Source organism: Tamandua tetradactyla, chromosome 14 (assembly GCF_023851605.1).
Source record: "Tamandua tetradactyla isolate mTamTet1 chromosome 14, mTamTet1.pri, whole genome shotgun sequence".
Classification (NCBI taxonomy): domain Eukaryota; kingdom Metazoa; phylum Chordata; class Mammalia; order Pilosa; family Myrmecophagidae; genus Tamandua; species Tamandua tetradactyla.
In genome coordinates, this window is record NC_135340.1 from 1,852,310 (window position 1) to 1,866,278 (window position 13,969).

At 44.4% G+C, this 13,969-nt stretch overlaps 1 protein-coding gene across 2 annotated transcripts in view; it reads left to right on the top strand.

The window, feature by feature from the left end:
• Positions 1 to 7,130: 7,130 nt before the first annotated feature.
• The window catches only part of MAP4K5 (mitogen-activated protein kinase kinase kinase kinase 5), a 180,143-nt gene continuing 173,304 nt past the window's right edge, over positions 7,131 to 13,969 (top strand). Inside the window, exon 1 of one of the 2 annotated variants that reach the window (XM_077126796.1) lies at positions 7,131 to 7,291. In XM_077126796.1, the coding sequence (XP_076982911.1) occupies positions 7,184 to 7,291 (108 nt within the window). In that variant the 5' untranslated portion in view covers positions 7,131 to 7,183. The remainder of the gene's footprint in view (positions 7,292 to 13,969) is intronic. The other variant, XM_077126795.1, reaches the window with a different exon arrangement.

A 13,969-nucleotide genomic window follows, 5' to 3' on the forward strand; every position in this document is an offset into this window, starting at 1 on the left:
TGGTATATTGTCTTTGTAACGTTTAATGGGAGCATAGTACAATGTTATTGTTAATATAGACTTCAGTTTGCATTGATTGTACTTTTTCCATATACCATCTCATTTGCCACACCTCGCAATATTGACATTCATTTGTTCTCCCTTGTAAAAACATTCTTAAGTTTGTACATGTAATCACCATCATTGTCCACTCTAGGTTTTAAGTTATACAGTTCCAGTTTTCATCTTCTATTTTTCATTCTGGTGTCATACATGCCCCTAGCCTACCTCTTTCAACTATACTCCCACTCAGCTTTGTTTCAGTGTACTTATAATATTGTGCTGTCATCAGATAGCATTGTGCTATCCATTTCTGGATCTTTACAATCAATCCTGTTGAACATTTCGTACTCCTTCAGCATCAAATGCCCAATCTCTACCCTCTTTCCATTTCCTGATAATCCGTGTTCTCAACTTTAACTCTCAAAGTTTGCACATTATGTCAGTTCATATTAGTGAGGCCATACAGCATTTGTTCTTTTGTTTCTGGCGGATTTCACTCAACATAATGTCCTCAAGGTTCATCCACATTACTTGCATGTGTCATGTCTTTATTCTGTACCCTCATTGATAGTTTTCATTTCTATACTCTCATCCAAACCTCTCTCTCCTGTTTTCTGTCTTTAGTGTTCCCTTAGGCATTTCTTGTACAGCAGGACTCTCATTCACAAACTCTCTCAGAGTCTGTCTGAAAATATTTAAACTCTCCCTCATTTTTGAAGGACACTTTTGCCAGATATAGAATTCTTCATTAGCAGTTTTTCTCATTTAATATCTTAAATATATCATACCATTGCCTTCTCACCTCCATGGTTTCTGCTGGGAAATCCAGTCTTATTGAGCTTCCCTTGTATGGAATGGATCATTTTTCTCTTGTTGCTTTCAAAACTCTCTCTGTCTTTGATATTTAACAATTTGATTAATAAGTATCTTGGAATAGGCCTATTCATATCTATTCCGTTTGGGGTGTGCTGCTCTTAATGGATCTTGTGCTGGTTTGAAACTGTTGCATACCCCAGAAAAGCCATGTTCTTTGATCCTCATTCAATATCGTTGGGTGGGACTTTTTTATTGAGTTGTTTCCATGGAGATGTGACCCACTGAGTTGTGGGTGGGACTTTTTGATTGGGTGGTTTCCTGTAGAGGTGTATCTCCACCCATACAAGGTGTGTCTTAATCTGCCTACTGGAGTCCTTTAAAAGGGAACCACTCTGGGGAAAAGCTTCAGCACCAACATAAGACCCAGATGTTTGTAGACTCAGAAAGAAAACGGCCCTGGGGAAGCCATTTGAAAGGAGAAGCCAGAGAGAAGGCTAGCAGATATTGCTATGTGCCTTCCCAACTAACAAAAAAAAAAACAACACAAAAGTCATTGGCCCTTTCTTGAGTCAAGGTTTCTTTCTCTGAATGCCATAGTTTGTACAGTTTTACGGCCTTAGAACGGTGAACTTGTAACTTAATAAGTTCCCTTTATAAAAGCCAACCCATTTCTGGTATATTGCATTCCAGCAGCCTTAAGAAACCAAATAGATCTGTATTTATTATGTCTTTCATAAGAGATGGGAAATTTTTAGTGATTACTTCCTCCATTATTCTGTTTGCCCTTTTACTCTGCTCTTCTCTTTCTGGGATATCCATATCACAGATATTCATGTGTTTCCTGTTGCCATTCAGTTCCTTGAGACCTGTTCTTATTTTTCAATTCTTTACCCTTTTGTTCTTTTGTGTGTAGGATTTCAGATGTCCTGTCCTCTAGTTCATTAAGCCTTTTTTCTACCTCTTTAGATCTGCTGTTGTAAGCTGCTGTTGTGTTTTTCATCTCTTCTACTGTAACTTTCATTCCCATAAGTTCTGCCATTTGTTTCTTCAAGCTTTTGAGTTCTTCTTTATAGACACCCAATGTTTTCTTTACATCCTTCATCTCTTTTGCCATATCTTCCCTCAACTCTGATGTGATTTTTAAATTTGATTTAGCATGCTTGCTTAAACATCTTTAGTTAGTTGTTTTAACTCCTGTATTTTGTTTGAAGTGTTAGTTTGTTCCTTTGACTGGGCCAGATCTCTGTTTTACCTAGTATGACTCACAATTTTTTGCTGATGTCTAGGCACCTGATTTCCTTGATTACTTTATTCTGGAGGTCTTTTTCATTCTTTTACCTAAGGTTTTCTCCTTGGTTGGCTTTCTTTTATGTGTGTTCTTTGGCATTCAGTCAACTTATTCTAGACCTCTAGCACTTTCTGTTTAAGTGATCAGAATTTTCCAGCTCTTATTTTTCTGACTCCTGCCCTACCCATAAGGAACCTTATTTTCGAGGAGGGTGTCCCCAGATGTGATTGGCCCCAATCAGATTTTCAAGGTGACAGGCCCAATTCTCAGGAGGAATGTATAATCAGTATAAAGTTTCTCCGAGGATGGGACCCACATGGTTGCTGGACTTTCTTATGTAGCCTCTAGATTTAGTTCTTTCCCTGTCCTGCCCAGCAGGTGGTACTTAGCCCACATCTCTCTATTGGTAGAAGGTGGTGCCGTGCCTCTAACTCTAGCAGACCCTGTCTCCACCAGGGGCATGGCTGAGATAGAGGCTGAGGTAGAAGCCAAGCTTAAGCTGTTTCTGTTTTCCAGCCCCTAGGGTCTGAATTCTCTGAAGGAGGGCTGCCACTTGGACACCAGCCGCCCCCCCCTTTCTTGGGGAAGATATGCCCTTTAGGGAATTATCTCCTTCACCTGACTAGTTACTTTGTCTCTCAGACCTATCTTAACTCTGCCCTTGTCTGGGTCAGTGCTGACAATCAAAAATGCCTGAGGTTTCTTCTAATGAGCTTCTTGGAACATTTGGGAAAAAAAAAAAAAAAAAGAAGAAATCCCTTTTCAGAGTCAGTTCCCACTCCCCAAGCTTTGCCAGTCAAGAGCTGGATTTGGATACCACTTTTTTAGGGGTTCAGCCCTTTTCCAGAATTCTGAGCATGGCCAGCTCCAGTGACCTCCATTCCTCCACACAGCCCCTTCCACCATCAGCCCTGCCTCCTCCCTGCCAGGAGAGCCTTCAGCACTCCTTTCCTGCCTGCTATGGGCTTATGATCATGGATGCTGCAGCTGTTCCAGACAATTCCTTGCTATTTACTAGCTGCTCTAGAGAACTAAATTCCACACCTCCCTATGCTGCCTTCTTGCCCTGCCCCTTTACCTCTTCTTTTTAACTCCCATCATAATGAACTGACACTGATTCTAAATGAGCTGCATGTTCTACTGTTATCCAGAACAAAATACAATAAATGTCCTATATTTTGGAAACACATTTTTCCCCCTTAACAGACAGCTATAGTTAGTAACAGGAAAATAGGTTATTTGAATAACTATTTGAAAATCCAAATTATAATTGTGGCAGATGTCTTCCAACATTTAATTGATTATATTTAACAAACTTGTAGGGCAGTCAGCTCATTCACAAAGATACTGTTTATCTCAGAAGATTCATCAGGAGAGTATACTGCTAAGCTTAGATATTCCAAAAACTAAAATTATTTTCCTTATGGTATGTTCAATAACATATGATTAGCCATCTTGTTTTGAATAGTAAATTATGAACCATAATGATGTAGAATTTTAAAAAATTTATGTTCCAATTTTCTCAAATTCAGCTTTGGCTATAGTTCGAATTGAAATCAGAGGCCACAAATTACAATTAACGTTTTTTTGAAAGAACTTTGAAAGAAGGGAGAAAAAAGTACAAAACAGAGCAAACCATAGAGATAGGGTCATAGAGATAAGGGTAAAAACTGGAAAATATTTACATGTCAGATATCATGAAAGACCTTAGAATATATAATAATCAAGTTGGGCCTATCTTGTCATATTTATTCTTATTTCATATTTTGTCATAACTGGGAAGTTTGTAAAAAACTCTCTTGATTCTTATTATTGATAACTTATAACCTTGAAACTATGTGCCTAATTATTCAGAATGTAAAACTGAATTTACTCATTGTACGTTTATTTTAAAGGAAATATAATTTGAATTTCTTTACCAACAACAAATATTTAACCCACCAGCTAAGACTTCACTGATCTTGTTATAATTACCTTAAACAATATTAAATACCCTTAAGATTCTTTTGCAGTGAGTATAAAGCAAATGTTTTCCTCATTGCATGAACTGTGGTACAAAAAAAAATGATAACAGAAACATTTTTTAATCATCACATAGAATCCGGACTTTTCCCATGCTATCCACCTCCAGGTTGACAGTCAGAACAAAGAGATCTGCCTTTATTGGCAACATAGCATATCTGTACTCCATGAGGGTCTTGTTAAAGCCTATGACCTCAAACTTATTGCCTAATTCATATTTTATATGAAATAATTCATATTAAAATATTTCAAAAACATGTTTGAAGGATTTTCAGAATATCTATCTTTATTCTACACTGAGCATTTAGAGTTTCCACTTTATGAAGGCTTGCGAGGTAAATTTTTCTGAAGTTCCAGCATCAGAAAACAGATGTACTCCTCTCTTGATTAACTGGCTCATTTAGATTTCAAACATAGTATAAAACCCTCTGCTTTGGCCAATTAGTTGCATTGTTATGGTTCCCTCTCCTTAACATCATAACAATTTCCTCCTATTTTAATTTTTATCTCTGGTCATGGGATGCATTTTCTGCTCACCAACTCAAAGTCTTTGTAGAATGATGCAGGTATAAATAAGTAAAAATAAATAAATTATTAAACTAGAGAAAAGATCAATGCTTATTGGGTCAGAGAGAAAATAATCTATAACAATAAACAAGTACTAGAATACGAATTTGAAAAGATTTTTAGTGATTGAAGACAAAAACATGTGCCCACCAAAACAAGGGCCAAGAAGCTTTGAAAGAAGGAACTGTTCAAAGGTTTCTTTTTTTCCGATGCAGTGAACACACGGGCTTTGTCCATGGGGTGTGCACGTCTGGGCTTACTAGATGTTCCCCAAATCAGTGCCCTTCGTGCTGGCCCGCACGGAAACATCCATACGGCCCCTTTCCTGGTAAGGTGTGAAGTCAACCTCTGAACTATACAATTGATCAGTTATCGACAATAAGAATACTTACCCAAAAAACAGAATTGGATGCGGAAAGCCACATGCAACTTCTGCGACTCCTCGGTCACAGAAGGCAGCTGCCAATGTTGCCGGCTTTTCTGGTCCAGACCGGCCCGGGCTCGGGAAAGAACAGTCCGGTGTGCGCGAGGCTAGCGGTGTCCTGTCCACCTTGGGAACGAGGCTGGGACTGGAGCGGAGAGCAGCTGGTGAAACGTCCGCCGAATTCCTTCCCCGACCCGGTACTCTGTGCGCGGACATCGAGGACTCACAAGTCCCTCCTATCTGACAACCCTCTGCCCGACCCCCTAAAACGCTTTGTGATTGCTTTCTCGGGGGTCGGATGCGAACCCGCGTCGGGCCGCTGGGGGCCGAGGGGCCGCGGGGATCTGAGGGGCGTCCAGAGGGGCCGCGGGGGGCCGCGGGGCCGCGGGGATCTGAGGGGCGTCCAGAGGGGCCGCGGGGCGTCAGGACAGGCCGCGCAAGAGCACAGGTGGCCTTGGACGCCGCCCCAGGAAGGGTCTGCGGGGCAGGACGCCGGCTCACCTGGCCTTCCGCGCTCGCCACTCGGGAGCTCCGGCCGCGCGTCCCCAACCTGTGTTTCCGCGAGGCCCAGAGCGTCCCGGCCCCTCCGCCTAGTGCCGCCCATTCTCCCTCTACCCGCCGGGCCCCTCGCGTCCCTGACAGGTGTGGGGCCTCGGCGAGGGCCCAGGCGGCCCCTGGTCTGAGCGCAGGCCGCAGGGCCGGGGCACTCCCGGTGGGGGCCTGGCCGCAGGAGGGAACATCCGGCTGCGGCCTCGGGGTGGCCGGGACGGAGGACATCGGGACGCGGCCGCGGGGCGGCGCTCTGGCCCCGGGCCGGGCCGGGGGACGTGGGGACGCGGCCGCGGGGCGGCGCTCTGGCCCCGGGCCGGGCCGGGGGACGTGGGGACGCGGCCTCGGGGCGGCGCTCTGGCCCCGGGCCGGGCCGGGGGACGTGGGGACGCGGCCTCGGGGCGGCGCTCTGGCCCCGGGCCGGGCCGGGGGACGTGGGGACGCGGCCTCGGGGCGGCGCTCTGGCCCCGGGCCGGGACGGGGGACGTGGGGACGCGGCCTCGGGGCGGCGCTCTGGCCCCGGGCCGGGACGGGGGACGTGGGGACGCGGCCTCGGGGCGGCGCTCTGGCCCCGGGCCGGGACGGGGGACGTGGGGACGCGGCCTCGGGGCGGCGCTCTGGCCCCGGGCCGGGACGGGGGACGTGGGGACGCGGCCTCGGGGCGGCGCTCTGGCCCCGGGCCGGGACGAGGGACGTGGGGACGCGGCCTCGGGGCGGCGCTCTGGCCCCGCGGCCGGCGCGCTCGGGAGGGCGGCTCGGCGCCGGCCCACGCTGGACGGGGACGTAGCTCCCGTGACGCAGCCCCGGGCGGGGAGCGTGCGCGGCGGCGGCGGGCGCTCGGGAGGCGGGCGCGGGCGGCCGAGGAAGGAGGTCGGGCCGGAGCTCTGCGCTCCAGAGAGAGCGGGTCCGCCCTCAGGTCCGGAGCCAGCTTGGAGTCTCGCGGGCGGGAGCCGGGGCGGGCGGCCTGCGGGCGCCGGGGGAGGGGGAAGGCCGCGGCCGGACGGCCCTGCCCGGCGCTGGGGTCGCTGCAGCCCACGTCCCCCCCGGCTCCCGGCGGGGCGGGAAGAAAGGGCCCCGGCCGCGGCGGTGACTCGTCTGTGCGCGTCTCTGGTGCAGGCGGAGCTGGGGCCGGAGGCTCCATGCTGGGCAGCGGCGCGGCGCGGCCTCGCTGAGGAGCCGGGGCCGGAGCGGCCTCGCCGAGGAGCCGGGGCCGGAGCGACCTCGCCGAGGAGCCGGGGCCGGAGCGACCTCGCCGAGGAGCCGGGGCCGGAGCGGCCTCGCCCAGCCGCCGAGGAGCCGGGGCCGGAGCGGCTTCGCCCACCCGCCGAGGAGCCCGGGCCGGAGCGGCCTCGCCCAGCCGCCGAGGAGCCCGGGCCGGAGCGGCCTCGCCCAGCCGCCGAGGAGCCCGGGCCGGAGCGGCCTCGCCCAGCCGCCGAGGAGCCGGAGCCGGAGCGGCGGGCCGGGCCTGAGCGAGGATGGAGGCCCCGCCGAGGCCCGTCGCCGACATCCTGAGGCGAAACCCGCAGCACGACTACGAGCTGGTCCAGAGGGTGGGCAGCGGCACCTACGGGGACGTCTATAAGGTGAGCGGCCGCCCGGTGGGGAGGGCGCGCTCCTTCCTCGAGGCGAGGGGCGCGGGCCCGGCCTCTCCGCCCCGGGGACCCTCGGCCCGACCTGCCCGCGGCGCCCAGCGCGCCTGGCGAGGCTGCGGAGCTGGGTGGATGCGGGGCTTCCTCTTGGTGTAGAAAGGGCTCTGCGTCTCCGGAGTCGCACTTGGGTGGTTGAGGCGGGAGCCTGCGGACGTACTAGACGAAAGATCGTAGGCAGGAAAGAATGCTTTTATTTGCAGTTTAAGAAAACTTGTTTTAAGCTACGAGCTTGATTACATGAACCCTTGTGTTTAAATTTTAACTGGACGCAGCCTACCACTCGGTCAGCGTGACGCGTGTGCAAACAGCATTCCATGTAGGGAGATGCTTTTCCTGGTTTGAGCAGTTGTATCTGGTAGATGATAAAAAGATGATATCAACTTGCTGATTTTTTGTTTGCTCTAGTGGTTCCTTTCTGTGAGATTTATAACATCCCATAATCAGGAGTTGATGAGAGCTGCTGCCTTTTTATTGTGCCTTTTGTGTTATTTGACACAAATGATAAGGGTGAGTTACTCTCAGTTTAGGATTAAAAAAAGAAAAAGAGAGAAACAAACTCAGTTCCTTAAATCCACTGAGTTCTTGAAGGATCCGAAGGAGAGACTGAAATTTGCCTTAGGCTTTTTGTTATGCTTCAAAAAGGGTGCTTTAATGCAACTCCTGGGTAGTAGGGGAAATTCTCTTTGACATTTTTAACAGTTTGGTTTATTGGTTTTAATGTGCTGTATATCCCATTGTTGGAAACAAGCGCACAGTATTCGTGCATATAGCTAAAATGGCCTTGTCTCATTCGGGTGGTTCATCAGTAGACTCCTCTGGGGTATGTTATTGTTTTGGCACAAGTGGTAATAGGAAGGAAAAAATCCCTTCTTTCTCCTGTTTGCTTTTGTTTAATTTCCTCCCCATTACTAGTAACAATTCAAGATGGTGTTATGACAGCTCTAGCACTGTTTGATTCTAGGAGATAAGCAGTAGTGGATAGGCTTTACTCCTTCAGCAGACGTTTTTTAGTCCTCTCTGTTAGGCGCAGTATTAGGTATCGAGGTTTACCAGTTCCCAGCTCTTGCCTTTGAATTTGGAGAGGATAATTATCAGAGAATCCTCTTCTCTTTTGTGTAGAATTAAAGGTAGTTAAGTTCTTGTTTATCCACTGACTAACCCTTTTGGGAGATGTGCTTTTTTAAAATTGAAATTCCTATTTACCTTCCCGGTCCCACTTTTTAGTCATTTTTATCTTATGATTCACTGTATATTAGACCGGTTGACTTCAGTTCATGTTAATAGCATAATAGTGAAAATTTTCTTTCTACTAAAATACTCTGGTATTTGTTCACTGCTTTATCTAATAGTGCCTGGAATTATGCCTGACACAGAGCAAGTGCTTCCTAAAAATTTGATGAATGAATGATTGGCTGTCAGTGATTCTGTCACCTAGCTCTGTGAGCATGTTTTCCTTTTTAACTCTTAAAAATACTGTTTTATTTATATTCATGTATGAAAAGATGGTTCTATTATCATGTTTACATACACACCAATATTGGAAACAGAGTTCAGTAATAAATCATATCTAAATTTTATAAAGAACACACAACTGTTAAAACTGTAATTTGTTATAGTTAGCAGAGAAGGGGAAGAACCCATTAGTTATAATTTGCATTTTAGGTACAGAGCAGCACCCTCTGAGAAGAATAAAATAATTAGTAATACTTGTCTATACTGCGAAATAAGAAATACATAGAAAGTTTCTGGTTGTACTAATTGTATTACTTTTGCTAAACCTTTTTATCTTCCTTATATTCAATGCAAAGAAATAAAACTTAGTATGAAGAAAAATACATCCTCACTATTATCTGTAATAAAAAGAGTCTGCTTTACTCTGAAGGTCTGGGAGAATTATACAACAGCGAGCACTTAATGGTTCAAGTGAACCAACATACTACTTTGATTCTGATCCACTGAAGAGAATATCATTCATATTCTAAACTAACTCCATAGGTGCTGAGATGGATTGAACTATTTTTGTAGTGTCCCCAGATCTCACTAAATAAGAAAAGACCCTACACAAGAAAATACAATAATCTGTCTAGAAATTATATCTATATGTTCTTTCTTAGTATAAGGTGGAGAAGGGGCCCTTTCATGAGTACATGGATACAAGTATTGTTAAGGTCTAAAGATTGCTGGATTGATACTGTGTCTGGTGTAATGAAGATAAGGTACAAATGAAATCCACTGTCAGATTAAGAAACTTCTGCAACTTGTCTCAGTTCTTCAAATAATAGAGCAAGTTCCTTTTCTAGGTTGACAATTAGTCCTGTGTTGGCATTGCTGCTGGCTGTGAAACTCACCACCAAAGTAAAATATTAAATTGAACCACCTGGTAGATGTTATAGTAACATATAATCCTGTTGTTTTTTGAAAGTCTAAGTTTGTTCCATTGGTCTGTTAAGGGCAAAAGTAGATAAGAAACCAGGTCTTAAAGCATGCTGTGGGTCCCTTATCATTAGTCACTTTAATAACACATACTCCATCTCTGTCTGATACAACAGTAATACTATTTCATAGTGTATTATCAGTGATTTCAGTCCTATTAAATTTTGTCAATTTGTATTTATTTAATATGCATAAAAACAAGTGTCATACACACTGTAGTGCTTAAGTTTTTAATTATGCTCAAGGCGATTAAAGTCATTCTGGTATTTATCACTGTGTTTCAAATGAGCTGAAAATCCTAGAAGTTTTAGAAATATTTGCAATCTGTAATATAAACTAGTAAAGTAATTACAGTAAAGAATAATGAAGGTAAAATTTGTCACTGTTCTAGTCTAGAAATGTGGTAGTTAGATTCAGGTGTCAACTTGGCGAGGTGAAGGTGCTTAGTTCTAGTGCTGCGGACATGAGCCAATGGCTTGTGAAGCTCATCTGTCACTGATTACATCTGCAGTCGGCCAGGAGGCGTGCCTGCTGCAATGAATGATGTTTGATTTAATTGGCTGGTGCTTAAATGAGAGAGCTCAATGCAGCACAGCCCAAGCAGCTTAGCATACCTCATCTCAGCACTCGCAGCTCAGCCCAGGCCTTTGGAGATGCAGAAAGGAATCACCCCAGGGAAAGTTGTTGGAACCCAGAGGCCTGGAGAGAAGGCCAGCAGAGATCGCCCTGTGCCTTCCCGCATAAGAAAGAACCTCGGTTGAAAGTTAGCTGCCTTTTCTCTGAAGAACTAATGAAATAAATCCCCTTTTATTAAAAGCCAATCCATCTCTGGTATGTTACATTCTGGCAGCTTTGGTAGACTAGAATAGGTAATATCCTCATTTTTTTTTTATACCTGGGTGTCTTATGAAGCAGGACTTTCAAAAAAGACCAAAGCTTTGAGATTCTTTGTGAGTTCTTCAAAACCACGCATCCCCTCTGCAACTTCATTCTCTCCTGAGAATCCCTGAGAGGGGAGAGTTCAATATTAAGTTAATTGTTACCTGGTTGAAAGAGAAAGAAGGATATAAAAATTCTCTTAGATAAATGGCTAAATCATTGAGGACAAGAACAGGAAATGGTAGAGGGGGAAAAAACGCATAAAAGAGCAAAGAAATATGGTGGAAGATGGATGAAAAAGTAAACTTTAACTGGGCACATTTTATGTATGATTACTGCTAACAGGAAGGGTAAGTCTAGATCTCTACCTCCCGTCCCACAGTAATCCGAAACCATAAGTATCACGATACAGTTCACTGTCAACATTAGTACAAGCCAGTTGGGCAGTCTTGATCCAAATATTTGTATCAAAAATTGTTCCCAGCTTAGATGCCAGAGAAGTCTGACATGTTTTACTCCAGAAAGACTGAACCAGATGTCTTCTGCTTATTACTGTACAGAAGCAGACACTTAGATACTCAATAAATATTTATTGAATGACATAAGTTGTAGGAAATTACCCAGAGATAAACACTGTTAATAGTTTAATATCATGTAATTTAGGCTTTTTCCCCTAAATTTTTTTAACTTTTTAAATTGTATAATATAGCATATATACAAAGCAAAGAAAGAAAAAAGCAATAGTCTTCAAAGCACTCTTCAACAAGTAGTTACAGGACATATCCCAGAGTTTGTTATGGGCTACCATACCATCATCTTAGATTTTTCCTTCTAGCTCCTCCAGCACATTGGAGGCTAGAAGGAATAAATATTTCTTATCATCACAATTGACTTTTTTTGTGTGAAAAATAACATATATACAGAAAAACAATACATTTCAAAGGACAGTGCAACAGTTAGTTATGGAACTGATTTCAGAGTTTGTTATGGTTTACAATTCCACAATTTTAGGTTTTTACTTCTAGCTGCTCTAAGATACTAGGGACTAAGAGAAATATCAATAAAATTATTCAGCAATCATGCACATTTGTTAAACCCTACCTTCTCTGTATAACTCCATCACTTTCTTTTTCCCCTACATTTTTAACAAAAGCCCATTATCTTTCCAAAAATGGCTTTTATAAAATTGGGATCATGATGTATTTCTTTTCCCATTTGACTGGATTGACCAGCATTTTCCATGGTCATTAAATATTCTTCAAAAATGTCATTTTAAAGAGTCCATTGAATGAAGCTTCATTTAATCCATTTAAATTTCATATTTATTTCCCATTAAAACATTTCTTTGCAGTTATAAATAATAGCTATGATTCGTGTAGAAATCTTTGTCATGTAGTCTTATCATTTCCTTGGGGTGTTCTGGATGCCAGGCGAGCTCGGTCTGTTGTAGTGACTCCGTCCCGTATATGTGCCTTCCCCTTATTCCCCGCCCAAGCTGAGCCAGTTCTGAAATGGCTTTAGGCACTTTGGACCATATCCCAGGATTCCATTGTACAGAGACAAAACCTGATACAGATAACACTAATGTAAGTATTCATTCCAGAAATGGGCTGACTGTGTGGAAATGCAAATATGAGAAAGGATGCAGTGAGGAACATACCGCATAGTCAGGAAAACAGAAAGGTAAACACACAATTTGGTAAGTGCCATCGTAGAAGACGAGCGATATGGAATGAAAGGAGGAAGTGACCAATTCCATCTTTATTTGGGATAGTAAAAAGAAAAGAAAGGGAACTGTAACATGGACTGGGGAAGACTCACAGAGTTGGGGGCACTAACTGGATTTGAAATGGATGCAAATGGTTCCTAGGCAGGCAGGGTAGAGAAAGAAACACTTCAGGAGCGAATCTCTGGTGGGGTAAGGGAGAGATTGGACAAAGTGGCAGAAGTATAGAGACCTGTTATTGGATAATTCAGGTGAGAGTTTATGTTAAGCCTGAATTTAGGCACTAGAACAGGGAATGAATGGAAGGGATAGATTTGAGTCATATTTAGGAGATGATCAAAAAATACTTGGAGATGGGGAGTGGTGGGGTGGGAAAGGTAATTGATGGTGTTTAGAATTTCTGTCTTGGGTGACTATAATGGATGTTATCAGAAGAGTTAGGAAACACCAAATTCATGAGTTTTGGCTCCTGTGTTTGGTTTTGAACATATGCTGTTTTATAGGAAAATGTGTCTAATAGATGACAGGAAATATACCTTTGGCCTTGAATGTTTTGAACTAAGGATACTGGTTTGGGAGTCATTACTACTATTGGGTGGGAATTGTGAAATATATTTCACAATATATCTCATTCACGGAAAGTTTGTAGGAGAGTTGAGGACAGGCCATGATCTTAGAGGGGTGGTGAAAGGAAATAATATATTGAAGATGTCTGAGAAGAAACAGAAACGTGAGATAGTACAGAAACCAAGAGTTCCAAAAGCTCATCTTTGTTATCCCCTGCCTCCATTCTTTTTCCTTTCTACTCTGGCTACAATGAAGAGAATGATTGATCTTCTACAAAGTGTAAACTGAAGTTTTGTGTCACTTCCCTTTATCCCTTTGTCCGTAGAATGAAGTCTCTAGAATAACTTGCCTTTTAAGGTCCAGCCTGTCTTGATACTTCAGTCGTATTGAACTTCTTTCAGTTCCTTATATGGCACACTGTGTCCTGCAGGTTGTTGCAGATCCTATTTCTTTTTCCTAGAACACTCTTCCTCTTCTCCTTTATTTGCCTGTCTGCTTTCTGGGTCTTTGTTTAAACATTGCATTTTTAGGGAGGCCTTTTTCTTCCCTTAGATTAGATCCTATCTGCTATATGTTATCTTAGCTCATTGTACCATTCTTGTCATGATATCACTCATCATTGTTGCTAGAGAAACAAGGGCCTTATGTCTGCCACTGAATCAGCTAGGCTTGCACAGGTCCTTGCACCTAGTATGTGCTCATTAAGTGTGTCGGAGGAGTGAGCAACATAATGGCCTTGGAAGTAAGGAGTGGAAAGGGTCAATTAAGAGCAGAAGAGTTGAAGTGTGAATGGTTAATGAGTAAAGAGGGTGTGTAGGCTACTCCCTGAAGCAGCTAGCCCTAAAGGAAAAACAAATGAGACACATAAATATTTCTTCCCCTTTTTCTGTTTCTTTTTCTTCCCTTGAGACTGAGTGATTACAGCATTAAGTTACCATTCTTTAAGTTTGTCTTATCACCCAAGGGGCCAGGAGGTTGGCTGAGTTTAAAGAATGAATTCGAGGAAT